The sequence below is a fragment of the Columba livia genome, chromosome 7 (assembly GCF_036013475.1).
Source record: "Columba livia isolate bColLiv1 breed racing homer chromosome 7, bColLiv1.pat.W.v2, whole genome shotgun sequence".
NCBI lineage: Eukaryota > Metazoa > Chordata > Aves > Columbiformes > Columbidae > Columba > Columba livia.
In genome coordinates this window covers 32,916,207-32,936,576 of record NC_088608.1, presented here as the reverse complement: position 1 = coordinate 32,936,576, position 20,370 = coordinate 32,916,207, and the positions used below count along the sequence as shown (strand labels likewise).

The 20,370-nt window shown below is 42.2% G+C and overlaps 1 protein-coding gene across 1 annotated transcript in view; it reads left to right on the top strand.

Moving 5' to 3' along the window:
• Positions 1 to 20,370, top strand: part of ABCA12 (ATP binding cassette subfamily A member 12) — an 84,468-nt gene that overhangs the window by 13,078 nt on the left and 51,020 nt on the right. The window contains exons 3-11 of the mRNA XM_065069090.1: positions 4,957 to 5,104; positions 7,748 to 7,836; positions 9,009 to 9,118; positions 9,844 to 10,029; positions 10,824 to 11,002; positions 13,961 to 14,073; positions 14,920 to 15,016; positions 15,143 to 19,300; positions 19,929 to 20,044. Coding sequence (XP_064925162.1) covers positions 4,957 to 5,104; positions 7,748 to 7,836; positions 9,009 to 9,118; positions 9,844 to 10,029; positions 10,824 to 11,002; positions 13,961 to 14,073; positions 14,920 to 15,016; positions 15,143 to 19,300; positions 19,929 to 20,044 — 5,196 coding nt within the window. The remainder of the gene's footprint in view (positions 1 to 4,956; positions 5,105 to 7,747; positions 7,837 to 9,008; positions 9,119 to 9,843; positions 10,030 to 10,823; positions 11,003 to 13,960; positions 14,074 to 14,919; positions 15,017 to 15,142; positions 19,301 to 19,928; positions 20,045 to 20,370) is intronic.

The following is a 20,370-nucleotide window of genomic DNA, read 5'->3' as shown; positions in this document are numbered from 1 at the left end:
AACATCCACTTTTCAGCATACACCACCCTGTGGCAGTGAGTTCCACAACACCTTGATATCGGTTTAAAATGGTACTTTCTGTTCCTTTTATCTGCTGCCTCATGATCTCATTGTGTTTCTTTGTCCCTGTGTTGCGAGGAATGATCATTTACTCACCCTTTTCATGACTGATCATGCTCATATTTATTTCTCTATCAAACCATTTTTTGGCCATGTTTTTCTTTGCTGAAGAGTCCCAGTTATTAAGTCTCTTTGTGTGATTTAGCAGTGATTGAATGCATTTTCAATTAAACACAATGCTTCCTAATGAAGTCATTTGCTCATTAATACATTTAATTCACCAGTGGGGGAGTTGAGATTTGTATGGATTCTTTATGAACTATGGAAAGAATTAATGCATAAGGTATGTGCAGTACTAGAGTGCATGAAATCTGAGCCAAGGGAATTATTTTCATGCCCAAGGAGGGGTAGTGATACAGCACTAAACTATGGGTGAATAGAAAATAGAAAAGCTTAGCGTGCTTTTTTTAAAAAAAAAAATGGTGGTAAAAGGGGAAGTGAATACAGTTAATGTACCCAAATTTATTTAAGTAGTAGCTATTCATAGTGTACATCCCGTATCTTTGATATGAATAAAATGGAATATACATTTTGCCTGGTTTTGCAGGCTGGATGGCAGAGCTTGGTAGGAAACCCTGAAACCAGAAATATAGTGTGGTCAGAAGAGGGAGAAGGGATGCATGGGTGACATTTTGAAAGCCAAAGATATGGCCCATGTGGTTCCATTATATTTAAGGAGATTTGCACATTGGAATTCTGGGGCTGTGTATAGTCAACGTCTATCAGAGCAGCAGAGCTGAGACTGGGGAGTGGAGGGAAAGGAAGGTCCTTTGTGCGCTGAGTGAACTGGTTGCCGGTTTACATGAGGGATGTGGCTGGTGTAAACCAGAGTGTAACTTGTACTGGATGCGGACGTAGTCCTGTCTTTATACCCTTGTTCCGTGCACAGCAGTGATGATAAATTCAAGCAGTGATAACCTGAAAATACTACTTATTTCCTTTCTTTGCTCCAGTGTGGGCATTCATGCTGCCAGTGGGGGTGGCATGGGGGGGGCTGTGTTCTTGGTGCTGTGCTTGGGGTCTGCCGAAATGCACAGTTCCTTAAGATGAATGGTTGGATTCAGCTGATGCAAATGCCTGAAACCTCAGTGCAATGAAAGAAGGAAAATCAATGTGGCAACGTAAAACATGGTCCATTTAGATTTAAACGTTTCAGTCAATTTCAATTAATCTTATAGATCGTAGTGAAATAATAATTTTCATCTGTCTTGTATGACTTCTATTATTACTCTGACATTTTTTATCGTTATTATGAGGCACCTTTACCTGAAGAAAACAAAATGTGTTGTTCTTGTTGTAGGGAAGCAGGCTGGAATCTACAACATTCAGGGAAATAAGACACATGATTTTCCCTCATTTTATTCTGAATGAAAGCAAATGCAGAAATGCCACAATTTCCAGTGGCATACATGTATTTATTATAGGTATCTTGTGTTACTGCTGTGCATGCTTTATTTCTCCTCAGCTCTTGGAGATGTGGCTGGCCTGGCTAGATGCTCCTGAGCAGGGAGAACGAGCCCATGCAGTGCTGAGCCCTTAGTCTCTCCCGCCCTTTGGGAGGAGAATCTTCAGATTCAGTGCCCTTCTTCCAGTGGTGACAGAAAATCAAAGCTCTCAGTAAGAGGAGGCAGCAAAAGCCTCTGTGCTTGGGATTCAGCTGCTGTCAAGCCCTGAAGTCAGTCTTTACTAACACAATACAAATCTGGGCTCAGATTTTGGTCACAGACAGGCCAGCTTGACGAGAAATGTGCCGGTGACCTCTCAGCTCAGACATGGGGCAGCAGTGGGTGCAGTGGTCTATTCCTCCTGGCTCATAGGTAGTGTAGTGACACCCTCCAAAGGTAATGGTCATTTTAGGAAATGAAAAGATTTAAAGCTAAATGCAGAAGGGAGAATGAAAAATTATGTCATATGTTGGGGATCTGCTGTATTGTGTGATGTGGCATGGTAAAGTTGGGGACTAGAGGGCTAGGGAAATCCATATTCCTTGGATGTGGCATTGCCATAGACTTTGAGAGAAGGAGCTGCCTTCTGCAACGTGTGGAAAGCTGTACGGATTCCCAACAATAGAAATACTACAAAAGTCACTAATGGTGGTGTTATGTTTCAGGTTGCAAAACTGTCCCCATTGAAAGACTGTCCTTTAAAATTTGCAGACTCTTTACAACTTTCTTTCAGTAATGTTTCATAGCTAATGCTTATGTCGTGTACTGATGTGGTGGATGTGCCAGATAAACCTCAGCCAAGGGAGGGACAGGTAGTTCTCCATGTCTCCTTGAAACATCACAGGGATTCAGGAGCCAATTTCCTTTTCAGCCATGCCTGCAGCGGCGTACAGGGCTGACACGGAGGGTGGACGTGGATGTGTGGACAGAGCAGCTTGTGTGGCTCTGTGGAGTCACGTCTCCTTGCCACAAGCAAGAGGATGGAGGGCAGGAGGATGAAGCAGAGAGCACCTTAATCTCTTGACTCACCTTCTCATCAGGAAATTCCTTCCTTTGCAGGGTGAGAGGGAGTTGCAGGGGAGAGCTCTGAGGGTACGCTGTATGTCTGGGGGTTGGGTTCCCAAATCAGCTGTGCTCCCTCCACTTCAGGTTACAAATTCCTGTCTCTATTTTTCAGTCTGCTATATCAAAAGAAAAAGAGCTTACATCATCACTGTGTTCTTACGCCATGCACCTTGCTTGTGATATTAGCAACTCATTGTTTAATTGTCCACTTAATTAAAAGTGTACCACCTTTGAGTCCAATCTTTGAATTTGTTATTGCTACTTATATCTCAAGGAACTATCTTCCCCCACTCTAGACTCCACAGGATCTCTTGCATAATTGTCTCTGTAAACATCTCACATTTCTCTGAAGAAAGAGTGCTCCCCAAGCTCCCAGCCTTGTGTTCCCTACTCTGCTGTCCAGTTTGGAGTCTCACTGCTTCAGCTGCTCCAGGTCTCCCAAGAGACATGAGCTTAGTTCCTGGTAGAAACACTGACAGAGAGGTCTGTGGTGTGTGTTTTTGAACTGGGGCTTGAGTCAGTTTCCTGCATGGGAATGAGGGTTATGGGAGATCAGAAGGAAGATGAGAGAAAAATGCCAGTGTATGCAGAACACCATGATGCAGGGTTGTAATTGGTGATCTCAAAGGGCAGATGTCCCAGGCGTGGTAGGGATGTTCACACAAAGAAGCTTCCTGATTAAAGTGCCTTACTCTAAAGTTTCCCTTGTGGGCAGCTGACCTAATTACACTTCCAAACTTCTCGAGTGGCATATGTTTGGTCCTTTGGTTCCAACACCAGAAGGACTGCCTGTAGGGACAGGAGAGATCTTTTACTCTCCCTGGTGCTCTGGGATGACCAGGAGCTGGCTCAGCCTGACGTGAACTGTGGTGGCCCAGGGGATGCAGTGAGTGCTGGAGGAGCATCCCACAGCATGTAGAGCTCCAGCCTTCTTCTCTGGCAGGGTATCATCTCCTTTAATTTTCTAGGGCAGTTCTGTGCTGAGATATATGAGAGAATCGCAACAAGACTCAAAACAGGTGCCTTTGACTCTGCAGGTCTCAGTGATCCTCTGTGCCAGTTGCTCGCTGGCCCAAAGCACTGGGAACTCTGGTGCTAAACTATAAGCTTTTGTGTTTCGACCCAAAAATGCAGTGCACACTCATACGTTGTGACCAGCCATGCTGAGGAAAGCTCAGGCAAGTAAAATCTCCTTCAAGGAGACTGACAGCTGTGTATTCCACCTGCCATCCCCTTTGGGAACATCTGGTTTTTGACCACAGCTGTAATTAATAAAGGTAGTACAAATGTAGTATGGTGTCCTTGTTGGAGGAGTTAGAGATAGAACTGTGGCTGGGCAAGAATCACAGGTCATCTTTGTAGTCTAAAGAGCAAGGTAATCAATTACCCCAAGCCTGCCTGCAGGCCTTTTGTAAATCTGGCTCCTTTCCATAGTAGAAATAATAGCAGTGTCCTTTGCCAGGTAATTTTCCAAATGATTATTTTAAATAATATGTTACTGTGATCCAGCAAAAGAGTTCTGAGATTTATTATAGCATTTGTCAGTGAGAGGAGAAGCTGCCAGTGAACTCTGTGGGCTGGCAGTGAGCAGAACAGGGCAAGTGGCACATAAGATACTGAAGTCTCTAATTGCTCAGGTCCACTCTGTGTTTGCAGAAATGAGCAACAGGGACATACATCTCACCTCTCAGCTCTGGCTGCCAGCATCACGTGTCACCAAGCAGATGACTCTGAGATGGTGGGTCGTGGTGAAAGATTGCTTCTCTCCATTCCCCGGGCAGGTGTGCACAAAAGCAAAGGAGGTTGTCCAGTCCTGGATCTGTATCCAGTGCCAGAGCCCTGTTTAAACAGCCTGAAACTGAAGCTTGTGGCTTTGCATAGAAACTGATCCAACCAAGCCTTGGAGAACATGCTCTTAGGTGCTTCAGGTGACTCTGGCCATGTGCCTGCTTTTATTTTATTTTTTTGAAGGTGGAATTAGGCTATCATAAACCTATGGTGCTCTTGTCATTTCTTGCCTGTTTCTTGCATTTTGGAGCAGATGAAGGACACCCGAAGTTGCTTTGGGACTGACATGTTTGTTATAAACAAATAGTTTGGCTCTTTTTACTAATAAATAGCCTTTCATAGCTTTGTCAGTGTTGAGGAGGCACTTCTAGTGGGATTTGGCAGATAGTGCAGCCAGGGCGGAGTGAAAGAGCCTCAGTGAAACTGAGAATCAGTTTTATGGCTTGGTAAGAGGAAACAGCGTATACTGATATAAACATCTGGCAAAAAAGTGCACATCTGCATCATAATAATGGCATTTTCTTTCTCCTTCCTTCAGGTTATCTTGCACCCCGAAACCTTCCTAGTGCTGGCTTCTTCCCGTTCCTGCAAACCGTGCTGTGTGATTCAGATGCCAGATGTAAAGGCACACCGTACACACCAGATGATCTGCTGCCAAGACTTAATGACATCTCATCCCTCAGACTGTAAGAGAATCTGAACATATCTGGGGGTTACAAGCTGTAAAGCAAAACTTGCTCTGAGGTGGAGGGAGCAGCGATGCATGTGTGTATGTGCAAGTCTGTCCTCAACAGAATTATCTCAGGTATCTGAAGACCTAGAAATGAAAAGCTGGACTGCAACATGGAACACTTAAAAAATGTTCATATTAGGGACAGCTATCAGTAATGTGTCAGTTGGTCCAAGCTTGATAGTACAAGAGAAATTTACTCCCTGAGAAAAATGCTTTTGCTCACCCAGGTCAGAGCAAAGAAACTTTTTTTGCATGACTGTGGGTCAGGTCCTGCAGGGTGTCAGGGGATGAGTCTTGCACCAAGAGCAGCCCAGTGTGCTGATCTGCCACTGTGGCCGACTCAGAACTCTTTGGGTGGAGGTGGCAAATGATCCCCAACAGCTCTTGTTTGAGGTACACTTGTTCTGGAGAAACTGCTCTCAGTAGATTCTCCAGGTGTCAACCAGAATGAGCGTCCTCTCTGCAAGCCATCAAACATACCAGGAAACGGATGAAAATGAAGCACCAGTTTTTGCCCACAAAAGCATAGGGAGTTGCGGCGTGGAGCTGGCCAGGCATGTTTTGTTGGAATGTTGGTTTGTTGAATTTGAAATCTTCAGTGGAGGCATTTCAATTTCATTGGTGTTCCAGTGGAAAGCGTTTGTTTTCAGACATGCCAGCCAATGTTGTTTCTACCTCCTGGCTGCCCATTTCTCACATACCCCTGGGGAATGTGCTACTATGAAGCATGGCTGCTTAATGGAGAGTTTAAAATCTGGGCATCTTGTATACAAGGTCCCTAGTTGCTTACGTTTGCTTTCAGGTGAGAGGCTACTCCGTAATGTCTATATTAGAGCCTCAAAATCCCCCTTGGCCAGAGCTCGAGAATCTGGAGAGCTAAGGTGGGCCCCATGCTTTCTACCAGAGAGCCCATCAGGCAGGATGGGGGATTCTCGGGTTGGTGGCTCCTTAAGGAGCCAGACAGGTCCTCAAGGGTCCTCCTTAGTGCAGAGGGACTGACGTTTTCTGGTCAAAGTCAATGGTCAGGATCTCTCCATTGGTTAGAAGGAGTCTGGGTGACTAAATATGTGGATGGCTAAAGTTAAGCAGGGTGAATCCTAATAAAATTCAAGGTCACACAGCAGAATAGGGCAGAACTGCGCAGAGACTGGATGCCTGCATTCACAGCTCTTCACTTGTTTCCTTGGTGTAATTGTTTTTCCCTGAGCACGTTAAACAATGGTTAATTTGGGGTATTGAAATGAAGAAACAGGAACTTCTAGTGCCAAAGCTGGAGGTCTTCTATGGGTTTCAATAGCTACAAATCCTCCTTGCTTTCTGGTTTTGGTTTCTGTACAGCTATTTAGGAAATAACTGTTTTTTCCTGCCAACTGCAAATCAAAGGATTTGGCCAAAGTACAGCTCAAGTCACATGAGTCATTAATAAGCATCTTAACCACTACTGATGCTAGCAGTTCACTGTGTGAAGTATCACACAACTATATGGGTATACCTACCCTTGTGTGGTCAATGTCTGCTTTAGAAATATATTTTATGCAACAAAAAAACCCACCCAACTATTAAGTAGTCACAACAAACCTAGCAGTATACAGCAGAATCTCAAACCTCAGCAGAAGGTGGAGGTAGGGGAAGGCTCCAGAAGCCAAGATGAGTAGATGCAGCTTTGCCTCAGGAACTAAATCACCGTGGGTGAGTTTGTCATGAAGGCAACATATTTGAGCTGTGACCTTTCACTGTCTGGATATATTATTGTGTAATATTCTAGGGTTTGTAATATTTAGCAGTGCAGACTATTCTTTTTTTCCTCTCCTGATCTGCATCTCACTGAAGTTCTTATTAAACAGTTTTATAACTTGCCCTATAACTGTGTCTTACCAATGGTCATCAGAGAAAATATGCAAAGTTCTTGATCTTTGATTCTGTTCCTCAGAAGCCTTTACCAAGGTGTGCAAGTCATGGTTGCTTGAGATCTCCATTAATAAAAGGGGACAAAAACCAAGCTCAACACCAACATCTTCGACCCTTTCTTTTTTCTTGTAGTTTGGGAAGGATAAAGTAAAGTCCTGATGTCTTGAAGGATTTTGTGGTAGGGGTGTGTGACCAGATATTATAGCTTAGAGCCATTCCAGCTCTCTGCTCATTCCCAGGGTCATTAACAATACCATAAGGTTCTGCACTGTTTCTTCTGCTGAGCATACACTGGTGGAGGACAGAATAGGACTTGATGCAATGAGGCCTTCTTTGCAGAAGTGGGAGTTTTTAAAGATTTGACCCAATATGCATGTCAAGCCTTGCCTGTCTCTGGTGTCCCTGCAGAGCAGGCATGAATGCAGTCCTCTCCATCGGTTTCATGCCTGGGTGTGCTGCAGTTCACTTCCCCAAAATACACACCAGGGCTCTGGAAGGAACCAGACTTTTGCACAGCCCAGGTTTCAACACACCTGCCATGAAATCTGGCTGTAGACCCATCTGAGTCATGGGTAGTTAAGTGTGTGCTTAATCATAAGAAACTTGGAGTTATTACAGGGGTCTTCTAATTTTTTTTCCTTCCTTCCTTCCTTCCTTCCTTCCTTCCTTCCTTCCTTCCTTCCTCTAGGAAGCGAAGGAGCTCATCCAGTGTGACAAAGGACAACCAGCCATCACCAGGGAGCACAGAGGTTCCTAAAAGCAGGAATGCTTCACTGGGTAGGTTATTCACTGTTGGCAGAGTTCTGGTCTTTAAAGGTTGATCTTTTGAAGATCTCTGGACAGAGATGCAATTACTAGAGCACTGCTGGTATGATTTACGTGTTCTATATGTAGGCATGTGACCACGGCTGTGACATTACTGTAAATTCTTGGGAATAATTACAAGTAGCTGTCTGTAAAAAAGACATCCAGAATTTGACCAAGTAACCAGGATTCAATTGTTGTGCTTTACAGAAGTAATGTGAGATTGCAGACTGGACATTAATTAAAGACCTGGCTATTTATGGAATATTGCCCTTTTACTGCCCACAAATAAACAGCTTATGATTTTTTTTCAAGTGTATTTCTTATTCACAGTTATCCAGCAAATAAGTCTTCTGTGCCACAGTGGATATTTATTGTTGGTGATGTTCTCCTCTGATGTGATTCTCTTACTTGAAGGAACTTTCAGACTTAAATTTTCAATAAAATCATTACAGCTATCATTTATTGATGGTAATGGCTAGTACTATCCACAAGCCACCGTGATGGATAGTCCTTTCTCCAAGGGAGCTCACAGTCAAACGAATGATTACAAATTTGCATTCTGTGGCTGTTCTGCCCCAGCTATTCACTGTTCCCATTAGCATTCCTGCCAATGCACTCAGTCCTTTGTGTACGGGCAGAAAAAGGCAGAACACGAAACAAACCAAATGCAGAGACATGGGGAAAATAATAATCAATGAACTGTTATGGGAACTATCAATGCATGTTGATGACTGTGGATAGTCAGGAAGGAACTCAGTTCTACATGTGGAGAGTTTTCCCTTACAGGGCTCTTGGCTTGATCTGCCATGGGCTTCCTTGTAAGGCCACCCATGCCTCCTCCTGCATGGGGGAACTGCAGGGCTGGAGAAAACAGGTGGAAATTAATGTTCAACTGAAAGCAGATAAATGTGTTTATTTCCTTCTGTAACTTTTTTAAAATTAGAATGTAATCCAAGATTTAATTACATCAGAAAAAAACCTCACATAGGTAATTACACAATGCCATTGGCTGTACCTTTGGAAATAGATTAGTAACGATGGCATGCCCAAATCTGTAGTCAGCTATCTTGTGTCATGGTTTGATGTAGCAAAGAGGTTAAAAGACGTTAAGTAAAATACTGTGTTTCAAACTGTTATTGCAGCATTGGGGGATTTGGTATCTTATGGAGAAAAAACTCTTCAGAATATTTCATCATCATCCAACTTGACTTCCAGCATCAACGTGTTCAACAAAATCCTCAGTTTTGGGAAGGTAGGTCTGTATTTGCGTAATAGCCGAGTGTGAGCATTTATGTATAGTCACATTTAAAGAGTTAGCAGCTCAAAGTACAAACATACAGATTTTATTGCTTTTGGATCTCCCCAATTATGTGAATGTACTTGATTTTGGGAAGAGGAAGACAGTTATTGCAGGTGAATTTTTAAGCTCTGTGGTAAGTTTCTTACCTTCTAAGCAGAAACCAGGTAAGCCAGACACCTTGGGACATAATACTGTGAATTCCCAAATACGGCCTCACACAATACCCTGAGATATCTTGCTCAAAACTTGTTCAGGGTGTGTCTTCTTTCACCTGAAATTAAAGATATAATATTACAGGCTTTGCCATTTAATTTATTTGCTCGCAGTACTCCTGCAGCGGCATCAGAGGCACTGTGTATGTATTACGTAGGTAATTGATTGCGTGTAGAAACAACTCCTTTGTAACAGGAACATGGTACCATGTAATGGACATCAGTATGCTTATGTTTTTGTATTAAGGCCTACAAACACTTATGCACACATTTCTCTTCACATGAGGAGTTTGAGGGATTTCAGTGACACTGTTCACTTTCTAGAATTCTGTATGTGTGTAAGTGCTTGTAATGATTATACTTTTTGTATGTCTCTACTACCCCTTGAAGTCTCATCACTATTTAAAACTATCTCAAATAGAGTATTGCTTTAAAGCTACCTTTAACATTATGTCTTACTTTTAGAGCCAGAGCCAATATTCAACTGCAGCAAATCTGAAAGTCATTCTGTGCGAGGTCTTGTCACGATACATCTCGCATCCCAATCTCACTGAGGAGAAGATGGCAGCCAATATCCACCGGATGTTCTGCTTTACTGATTCATCACTTTTAGAGTCATTTACCCGAGAGTTCAGAAGTCAGCTCTCTCAGGTGAGCACCTGGGACCTTTGCTATATCTGCAGCTACTAGCTGTGTTAGTCACATACCTTATTGCAGTCTTAGGGAGATAGAACATGACTCCACCTGCCCAGGAGTTGCTTTTCTCTTTACCAAAGAGCATGCAGTGTACGATGAGGCTGAGCTAATTCTTGTGAAAGGGATTAGCCCAGAGACCTTAGCACTGAGAATGCAGCTCGGAAAGGCAGGGACATCCAGCTGTCAGCTGGTGGCCACTAAGGGTTCTCACCATGCGTAGGTCTTGTTTATCTTCTTTACTGGCCCTGCTGCCATGATAGGCAGATAAAACAGTGGGAGGGTGTGGTGTAAATAAGGATATTTAAAGCTAGGGGAGGCAATAAATTTAACCGTGTATTACCTTAGCTGTATAACTTCATCCAATAACTCCTGCATCTGATCCAACAATTCATGCTTGAAGCAGTACTTGTCTTTGGGAAAGCTATGTAATTAAAGTAAATTAATCCTTTAAGATAATGCCTTCATTTTTGCCAGGGTGAGGATTGATATTAATTTTTCTTATATTCCTAGTCTTTTGACTGTGTGGGACATAGTGAATCGTGGGGCTTGTCTATGCAGAGAATTTATTGTATAATCTGGGGTGTGAAGGTAAAGCACAGTCACTCTCTGTTATTGCCTGTCACGAGAGTCCTTTGAATGTATTGTTTGTAGGGTTGTGTACAAGTGCAGTGCAAGCTGGAAATCATAAGACCCATTGGCAACAAGGGTTCTTGTTCTTAAATAATTTTTTTGCATTGTTATTTGTTAAGGTGCAACACAACCCACAGTACCAGGCAGCATTCGTCAATGAAATGGTCTCGTTTCTAATGCTCATCTCCCAAGTACAGAATGATACCTCCCTGTGGCGTCTTCTTTTGCTGGCCCCAGATGTGTTTCAGGGCAGCATGCAACTGCAAGATATAATGGATTTCCTTCAGAATCCAAGCAGGTAAAAATACAGAGAATGCCGGGAGAGCCACTGAAAGCTGACAGGTTTGTGTAGTGAACTGTAAGGATGTGTCACCTCTCATTTTGCAGAAGGGGTATTAGCTTAAGAGCATGGCTCCATACTAGTGTTTCTGGGAGTGAGCAGTGTTTTGATTTTCAGCGATTCTTGTGTCACTTTGCAAATGGACGCTTTATATGAACTCTTAGTTTTCTTCCAGCCTGGTTAGAGGTACTGTCATGCCCCTGTGTGGATAGAAAAAGTGGTGCGTAACAGCCACTGCTTTTAACAAAGGCATTCCTGGCTGGAATGGTTTTCTGCCAAAGACAGCAGCTGGCTCCTTCTTTCCAAAAAACCATAGAGCCGAATTCAAGTTGCTTTGGAAGACCTTAAGCGTTTGCCGGGGAGCCAGGAATTCTTTTTTGTTTTGTTTTGTTTTTTTTTTTTTCTTTTAAAAAATTTATTTCCTGATTTACTGCTGTTTTATCTTTCAAGATTGATTCCAAGAAAGCAGAGAAGAGAGGGAGCCTGGTTCTTAACAAATGGGGCTTTGAATGTGTGTGACTTCAAGCAGGAAGTACCAGCTATATTCTTGCTCAATGGTTACACAAAAAACAGAGCTGGCTTAACTTCATTAATTGTGCTGAGATGGTTGATGTCATATGCAGCTAGGACAATAAAAACTCTTCTAAAATGATTTTAGCCTTGAAATCTCTTTCCTAGTCCATAGTTGGGCTAAACCCTCACTGATATCTAGAAGACTTGAGTTACTCAAGAATTATGGGAATTCTGTTCTGTATCATCTACTGGATATGTGGCAGACACTGCTGTAAATTATTCTGAATAGTCACTTGTTACAGCACATGGAGGACAGCAACTGAGTGTCTTCAGATTTATATATTTTTTTTTTTTTCTCCTTGGATATGTGAGCAGTTGGGTTAAGATTCCAAAAGAGGTTGTAGAACCTTTGCCACTTTGGTGACACGTAGGCTTAGAGGGATTCAATTTTCATCACTGGCATGTTACCAAGGCACTTAAAAACCTGTACATTTAATATATAGCTAGTTTTCCATATTGCATTGTGAGGACTATTTGTAAGTTGTAATGTCCTGCCCTTAAAGGAATCAGTAGCAGTGTGGCAAGAATTTCAATTTTATTCAGAGATGTTCTGTCCGTGCTGCTGCTTCAGTCACAGGACTATTGCATTTGTTTGCATTTACTGGCTTGCAGAATCAAGCCTGAGAACCTGCACTCTTTGGGTGCCCAGGAAGAAGTAATATTTACTGTGCTGTTCTGCTTTGCTCTACAGCTGCAGAACTGGGCAAAGTTATCATACAGACAACAAAGAAGCACAGAGAATTTCATCACCAGAACTGTGCAGTGCTTTTATGCTTAGCATCTGGCAGTGTAAGCACATGAGTAAAGAGTTATTGCAAAGAGATTGCACAAATAGTATTTTTAATGATGCTTACAAAAGCACATCTTGGCTAGCCTGGCCATGTCTTTTACTCAGGCAGTACTGACCTCCAAAAGAAATGCTGTCCAGGGCATTTTTTGGTAGTATAAATATGAAGATACGAAGGAAAATAACTTTTGCATATTGTGGCATCTGTATTAACCACATGATAACAACCACCACTGTGAAAAACTAACTTCAAAATCATGAATTCTGTAGAAAGTTTAGGAGCAAATTTTATTACCCACGCAAACCTGTTTTACAGACAGAATTCACAAATGCTCCTGTTTGTTGCTTTAAAATAGTTTTTCAGATAAGCACATAAGCTGAGCCTTTTCTCTAAAGCCGATGTCTGCAAAAGCCCTGCAAGACTGAAATAAAAGGGCAACAACACCACTTGTTTCCATGTTTGCTGCTTTCTGATCTGTATGATAGGTGTCGACTTTTGGCAAGCCTGTACCTCCCTCCTCCTGGCCCTGCCATTGCTCAACTAAATATGTCATTTATAACTGCAGATTCTTCCCCATCCTCCCCCTCTAAGACTCTTGCTAACAGGCACCTCTGCAGAATGGAAATGGTGACCACCAAGTCCCTGAAACCTGCACGGAGACATTATGTTAAATGAGGAGAAGAGATCTCTGGTGCTCTGTTCTCACTAGCAGTCTGTTCCCAGAAATCAGTATGTATTTATTCATGCCACTGAAATCAGCTCAGCTAGGTTCTTTGTGTGTCACCGGCAGAATTTCAGGCAAGCGAGAGATTGTGCATTTCACGGTGACCCTGTGCCTACAGTGAAGAACTACTCGTTATACGGGAGAAGCAAAAGGGACTAATACTCACCGTGAAGTTTTCAGTAACCTGCGCACATTGAACTGAGTGTCTTTTAAATGACTTCCTCTGTGGTGATACAATATGCCTGATTATCAGCTCGTTCTTTCCTAAGACTGAAAAATATTCCTTGCTTCCCTGTCAGCCTGGTTATTACAGTATAAAAGAGGAAAGAAGCAGAACTGGAAATGGTAATTGTTATTTGCAATTGCCTCTTCCATCCACAGATGTTTTTCCCTAGGGATCCCTGCTCTCCGTGGAGCCTTTTCTGCTCACTTCTTGGTTTCTTTGAGGAGGAGATTCACCTGCAGCAATGGGCCTGGCATATCACCTGAATGTTTTCTAAGCCCTATTGTGAGGATTTAAGTGGTCTATAGGTTTTGCATAAGCCTTTAAATAAGTACATCTAATGAATGCAACACATACGTTTGTGCTATTATACTGCCATGGCTTTCCATCAAAGATGTTTTTATTTGCATTTTGTGCATGATCGAACAAATATTAAAAGTAGGGACAATGTCATGTCTGTCAGACATTTTAAGAAGCTGTACTCCAGCTGTTTCCTATTTGAACACTTCTTTTATTTCATTTCATAAACCTGTAACCACAATTTATTTTTCTTGTTTTTATTTGTTTTTTTGTGTTGTGGTGTGTGTTTTTTGTTTTTTTCCCTTTAGTGTTGTGTTGGCAGCTCAGAATGTCTCTGCCTTGCCTGTGACTGATGGTAGATTCAAAACTGTTCAGGATGGGGTTACAGATCCTCCATATTCCCTGAACTGCTTGGAGCAAGGTAAGACTCTTCCACATATAGTCATGACCCTTCCACATATAGTCATCTCTCTCCTGACAACCTGTGGTGCTGAGGAGAAGCAAACTGCAGGCTAATGAGTAACCATACTGTTCAGGACTCAGCATAATGAATTCTTTAAACTTTTTACAAATGTGAATAAAATACCTTATTTCAAATGGAAAAGTAAAAAAAGCTTGATTTTGTCAGTAGACATGAGTTTGCAGTCTCAGTGGAAATGGGGAGCAGTAATTCTTTACCTTGTTGGTTTTTTTGGGGGGAGGGGGGGGGGGAGTCAAAATCTGCCTGTAGTTGTGGGCTCTGTCAAACCTCAGTATATCAAGGTAGGGGCTGGGCTGCACAACAAGGTGTATGCATCAAGATTACCCATTCCTTTAAACCCCTGTCTGCTCACAGCAGGGTCCTGGGCACTGGCTATGGGAGAGATAAATGATGCTGCAGACAGAGCCTATGTGTGGGTAGTAAAAAAGCATTCCTGAATAAAGGGAAAGAGACAATACATTTTTGGGCAGCTTCTGCTGCATTCCTGATAGACAAGCGCTCCTAAAGTGGGACCAGAGCTCCATTAGCACCCAGGTCTTAGAAACATTGAGCTGTTCCTGAGATGGAAAATAATTTTGATAATGACAGGTGGCATCCTGACATCCTTTGGAAGGCCAAGAAGAGTTACAACCTAAAAGAACAGTCAAATTTCTGACCAGGGTCTCGCGTCTTGTAAGAGCCCAACTTCAATATGCGTGTCGTCTTTGAAAGATTTGCCATACAGCTCTTCTCAGTTTCCAAACTTATGTGATCTTTACTAATATATTCTTTAAATGTTTGTTGTAGATAAAGAAAAAAGTTTGGTGACAAGGTATATTTGTAATCACATGGTTAACTGGAAAGACAATTGGACTTTAGTGTCTGAATTGGAGGAAGTTCTGAGGTAAGACATTAGCTAAAGGGATATTACTAACAGTATAATTCAAATCTATGCTCTTTGCTCTAAATCACTTTACTTTTCCACTTGCATTGATTTCATATTCACTAAAATGCTTTTTTCCCCCTCTAGAAAAATAAAGTCACCAGAGATTGGTAGAAAAGACTCCAAGAGGTCCATTAATTCAGATGATTTAGAAGCCATACAGAAGTCTCTACATCGTTTAAAAGGCTTTGAGAAAAATATGAATAGAAGTGAATTAAAAAGCTTGAATTTATTCAGAAATTTGCAGAATAAAACATTACAAAAATTGTATGCAATTCTTGAACTGGGAATGAATCCACATCATGATTATAAATTAAAGGAACCATATAATAAGGAAATAATTGATGAAATCTATAACTTCACATCACAGCAATTACAGAGTGGCTTTAATGGGACTTCCATTTTCAGTATAATGACCCAGTGGAAAGAAATTCAGAACGCTTTAAAATTAGCTACAATGATTTGGAATCAAGCTATGTTAAATAATTCTAATTTTAGTACGGAGCAAGCTAAGGATGCTGTCAAAATGTTGCTCTCCACTAGTGTGCCATCATTTCTGGAAGACTTCAGAGGACATTTAAATGGAATACAAGAAGTAGAGTCTTTGTTTTCTGATTATCTGCTGAAGACTGTGTCCTACAGAAACTTTCCAGACCAGCTTCTAGCTCTTCAGAAGATGTTTTTTCTAATGACAGGCACCAACATAGGTTATCAGTACCTACTGATGCCTGTGTTTGAACTGATGCGGGAAGTGGAGAGCTCCATGGGTGAAGCCTGGTGGGATGAGTTCAATGCCTATTGGCGCATTGGGGAAAAGCTGAGATCAATGAAGTGGAATAACACAGGCATCATAGCCTATGGGCAGTTTTTAGAGGTATTAAACAGCCATTTACAAAAGATGAATAATAATTCAAGCAGTGTATTCAGTGAACAATTGGATCAGCTGTCAGAATTTATAACAGCCGTGTTTAAAGAGTTTGGGGAAAACTCTGAAGTAGCCAATATCTCACCAGTCACTGAAGCCATACAGAAGACCTTGTACATATTAAAAGACTTACAGCTGAATTATAATGTCAGTAAATTAAAATCTATAGATCTTTTATTTAATTTTGACAATAAAACCTATGAGAGCTTGTCTGAACTTCTGCGGACAGGAATGAAAATCCTTCATTATACAAGTGCTACTGAAGCTCCCAGTGAAGAAATAATTACCTCTGTCTATAACTTCACACGAATTCTACTTCAGGAGTTCAGTGAGTCTTCCTTACAGCACAATACTACCCTAGAGGCAAAAATGTGGGAGTTCTTGCATTTAGCCTTGAGTCCTTTCCTCAAGAACAGTGACAGTGGTTATAGGACACCCCAAAACTGCTCTGCACAAGACATGCTCCACATAGCACTTGAGATGCTGTTTGAAAATGTGACTCTAAGAGAGTCCTTAGCCTGGAGCCCCTGCAAACCCCTCTTTGATTCCATGAATGTGGAAGATGGAACAGTGCTCAATGACACCTTCACAAAAATGTTCCAGCTTGCTGTAGGAAACCTGAAACAGTCTCCAGAGTTTGCTGCTGTCTACGAGAACAGCAGTGCACACTTTTCCAAGGAGCTGGTGTGCATGGTCCAGTCTCTGCAGTTTTCTCTGAGCTTCCTTTCCAAATTAAACCCTGTCTCGGATCTGGAAAGCTCTTGGGTACAGGAGAAGGCGAGAGCTCTGACTGCTGTCACGGAGGAGCTGCTGTGGAGTGATGCCTCCTGCCCCATCCCAGCCCAAGACGTGCATGGTGTGCTCCCATCTCAGCTCTTGGACATGCTTATTCCTTTCGTGCTGAATGAAACAGTACTGAACTCCCTGAATTTCTCTGTCAGCTCAGCAGGCTGGCACAGGCTGCCCACATTTTCCCATCTGTTACCTACTGCTTCTGTGAGGAACAGCAGTATATTTGAACTGCTACAGGTGGGCAGAAATGCTTCCAACCAGTCCGAATGGGAACATTTCTCGCGGCTGTGGCACGCCACTGGCAATGTGTTGGCCACCAAATGGAACCTGACAGAAGTGGATCAATATGTGAAACTTCTGGAAATTATGAGGAAAGCTCTAATTCTTGTGGAAGTCGGGGTTGCTCCTAGCAAAACATCAGTATATGAGATATTTCATAATTTTAGTGGAGGAATTAAATCCTCAGATTTGAATGATTTGTATAGTTCATTAAAACTCTTTTTCAATTCAACTTCTGCCACAAACAGCACGCTGGAGATGGAAAGAATGTTTCAAGAAGTACTTCCACTTTATGAAGCTGGTGGTGAAGGATTGTTCTACCCTAATCCCGATGGAAAACAAAATCAAGATGTTCTAACTATGGCTGCAGTGATTTGGAATCAGATCATTTTAAACAGGACTCATTTTAATACAGAGAAAGCATGGGAGGTTATCAAAATGATTGCACTTCATGCTATCTCACTTGAAGACATTGAAAATTACCTCAGCACAAATGAAAAAGTGTCATCACTATTTTCTGACTTCTTGTTGACCCCTGTAACTTCTGAAAATTTTGCAGAACAGCTTTTGTCCCTTGAGCAGCTTCTTCCTGCCATGGCAAAGGTGAATACCAGTGATCGTTATCTGCTGATCTCGTCTTTGTCTAAACTGATGCAGAAACTCCAGAGTTCTCTTCATGGAAGGCATGGAAATGAGCTTCGTGCTTCATGGCAGATTGCTCAAGTACTCCAGTCTCTGAACTGGAATAGCACAGATGCTCTCACTTTCCAGTCGCTTCTAGATATACTGCAAAATCAGTTCAGTGCCAATGAAAATGACTCCAGTCTTCCTTTCAGTAAGGAACTGAAGCAGCTGGTAAACTTTGCATCCTCTATATTTGAATTGTATAGTGAAGAAGAATCCAGAGGAACCAACATCTCTGTACACTTGCAAGCCATGCAAAGGAGTATGTTAATTTTAAAAGGTTTGCAGAAAAGTTATAATGTCAGTGAACTTGGAACTGTCAACCTATTATTTGATTCTTACAATAACTATACTCAGAGACTGATTGAAATACTGAGAGGAGGAATGGAAGTCCTTCATGACACCAACTTAAACAAAACATTCAAAGAAAAAATGAACATTGTCTGTAATTTCTCACATCTGCTACAGCAGAAGGGGTTCAGTGAGTCTTTCTTACAGCACAATACTACCCTAGAGGCAAAAATGTGGGAGTTCTTGCATTTAGCCTTGAGTCCTTTCCTCAAGAACAGTGACGGTGGTTATAGGACACCCCAGAACTGCTCTGCACAAGACATGCTCCACGTAGCACTTGAGATGCTGTTTGAAAATGTGACTCTAAGCGAGTCCTTAGCCTGGAGCCCCTGCAAACCCCTCTTTGATTCCATGAATGTGGAAGATGGAACAGTGCTCAATGACACCTTCACAAAAATGTTCCAGCTTGCTGTAGGAAACCTGAAACAGTCTCCAGAGTTTGCTGCTGTCTACGAGAACAGCAGTGCACGCTTTTCCAAGGAGCTGGTGTGCATGGTCCAGTCTCTGCAGTTTTCTCTGAGCTTCCTTTCCAAATTAAACCTTGTCTTGGATCTGGAAAGCTCTTGGGTACAGGAGAAGGCGAGAGCTCTGACTGCTGTCACGGAGGAGCTGCTGTGGAGTGATGCCTCCTGCCCCATCCCAGCCCAAGACGTGCATGGTGTGCTCCCATCTCAGCTTTTGGACGTGCTTGTTCCTTTCGTGCTGAATGAAACAGTACTGAACTCCTTGAATTTCTCTGACAGCTCAGCAGGCTGGAATAACCTGTCCCTGCTCTTCAGTGTGGCACAGGATGAGCTCCACACAAATGACCTGCTGCAGAGACTCCAAGGCACCTTCAACCTCACCAAATTGAGCTATTACTCAAGGGTCTGGGATGTGGTTGGCAGTTTTCTGGAAACTAAATTGAGTCTAACCGAAGTGACTGCCTTTGCAAAGTTGTTGGAAGCTGTGGAAAACAACTCTGCCAACAATGTGTCAGCTGTAGAAATCATAGAAGCCAGTCGCAACATCCTCAAGGGGCTGAACTTCTCTGATCTGCTAAATGAATTCAATTTAAGTTCCAGTTTGTCTTTTCTCTCCAACAAAACTAGTTTTGACAGTGTGATTGATATTGTTGCTCATCACTTCATCGTCATGGCAGAAACCATGTACAGCAAGACCCTGCCTTGGACTCAGAGTGACCAAACCCTGTCACCGACCAGTTTGATCACACAGTGAGTTTCCTTTTTGCTTACTGTAATTACATTTATGGGTAGTGACCATTATTCTCATTCCAGCAAGAGATGTATGTAATTGTCTCTCAGTGGAGCAACTTAAGCCTGAAATTACCATAATTTAGAACGCTACTTATAAGATGAGTTAAATTAAAGAGGAGGAAATTTCTTCTTGAACTGAACGTACAGCTAAAAGTGAGACTTTCAAGAATTTTTGTGTTGGCATGTGTCAGTTCACAGTGAGAGCAGAGTCCTGTAGGGAGGCTTGCCACCAGTGGTAAATGTCAGAAGCTCCTTCTCTGAGGTATGCCTCTCTAATTTTGGATTCTTAGTCTCCCCAGGGCATGCCTTTCCATCTGTATCTTGCATCCACAGCGAAGCTTTCAAGTGTATTTTCTTTACATATGGTTTGAGAGTGAATGACAGCTTTGGGAGATAACAGCAAAAAGAATTGATGAAATAAAATTGGGTGGGTATCCACTTAGGAGATGTCATGGGAGACACATGGCTTCATCTGGAATTCTTATTTACACGGCCAGGGAACAGCTTCTACACAGCTGACAGGTCGCTCACTAATATACCTTGTTTCTGAAAGAGAAGCTGATTTAAAATCCTATCTTATTTTCAGATTTCTGTTTTTAGAATTTGAAAACACCATCTTACAGGTGACAGCAAATAACAGCTATAGCCCTTACCTGATGTGTTTAATAAATGCCACTGAAACCGAAGACAGCAAGTTGACAGGTAATCATGATTTCATTAATATTGTGGGACCTCAGCTGGAATATGTTGTGCCTGTCTTTTCAAAGTGTTTTCTGTAATGGTGGGAAGGAATGGTGCTACATGTTTTCATCTGCTGGCAATTAAGTGGAGCGATGAGACCTTGGGAAGCCAGACTCCTTTTTGTTTGAGTTGTGTCACATAGTGGATATAAGTTTTCCATCCAGCTCTATCCGAAAGGCACATGTACTCTTGGCTGTGTGGTGACAGGTTGCTGACACTCAAATAAAGAAATCTTACAAATAGAAACCTATATTACCTTCACAGCTTTATGTACCTGTAAGATGACA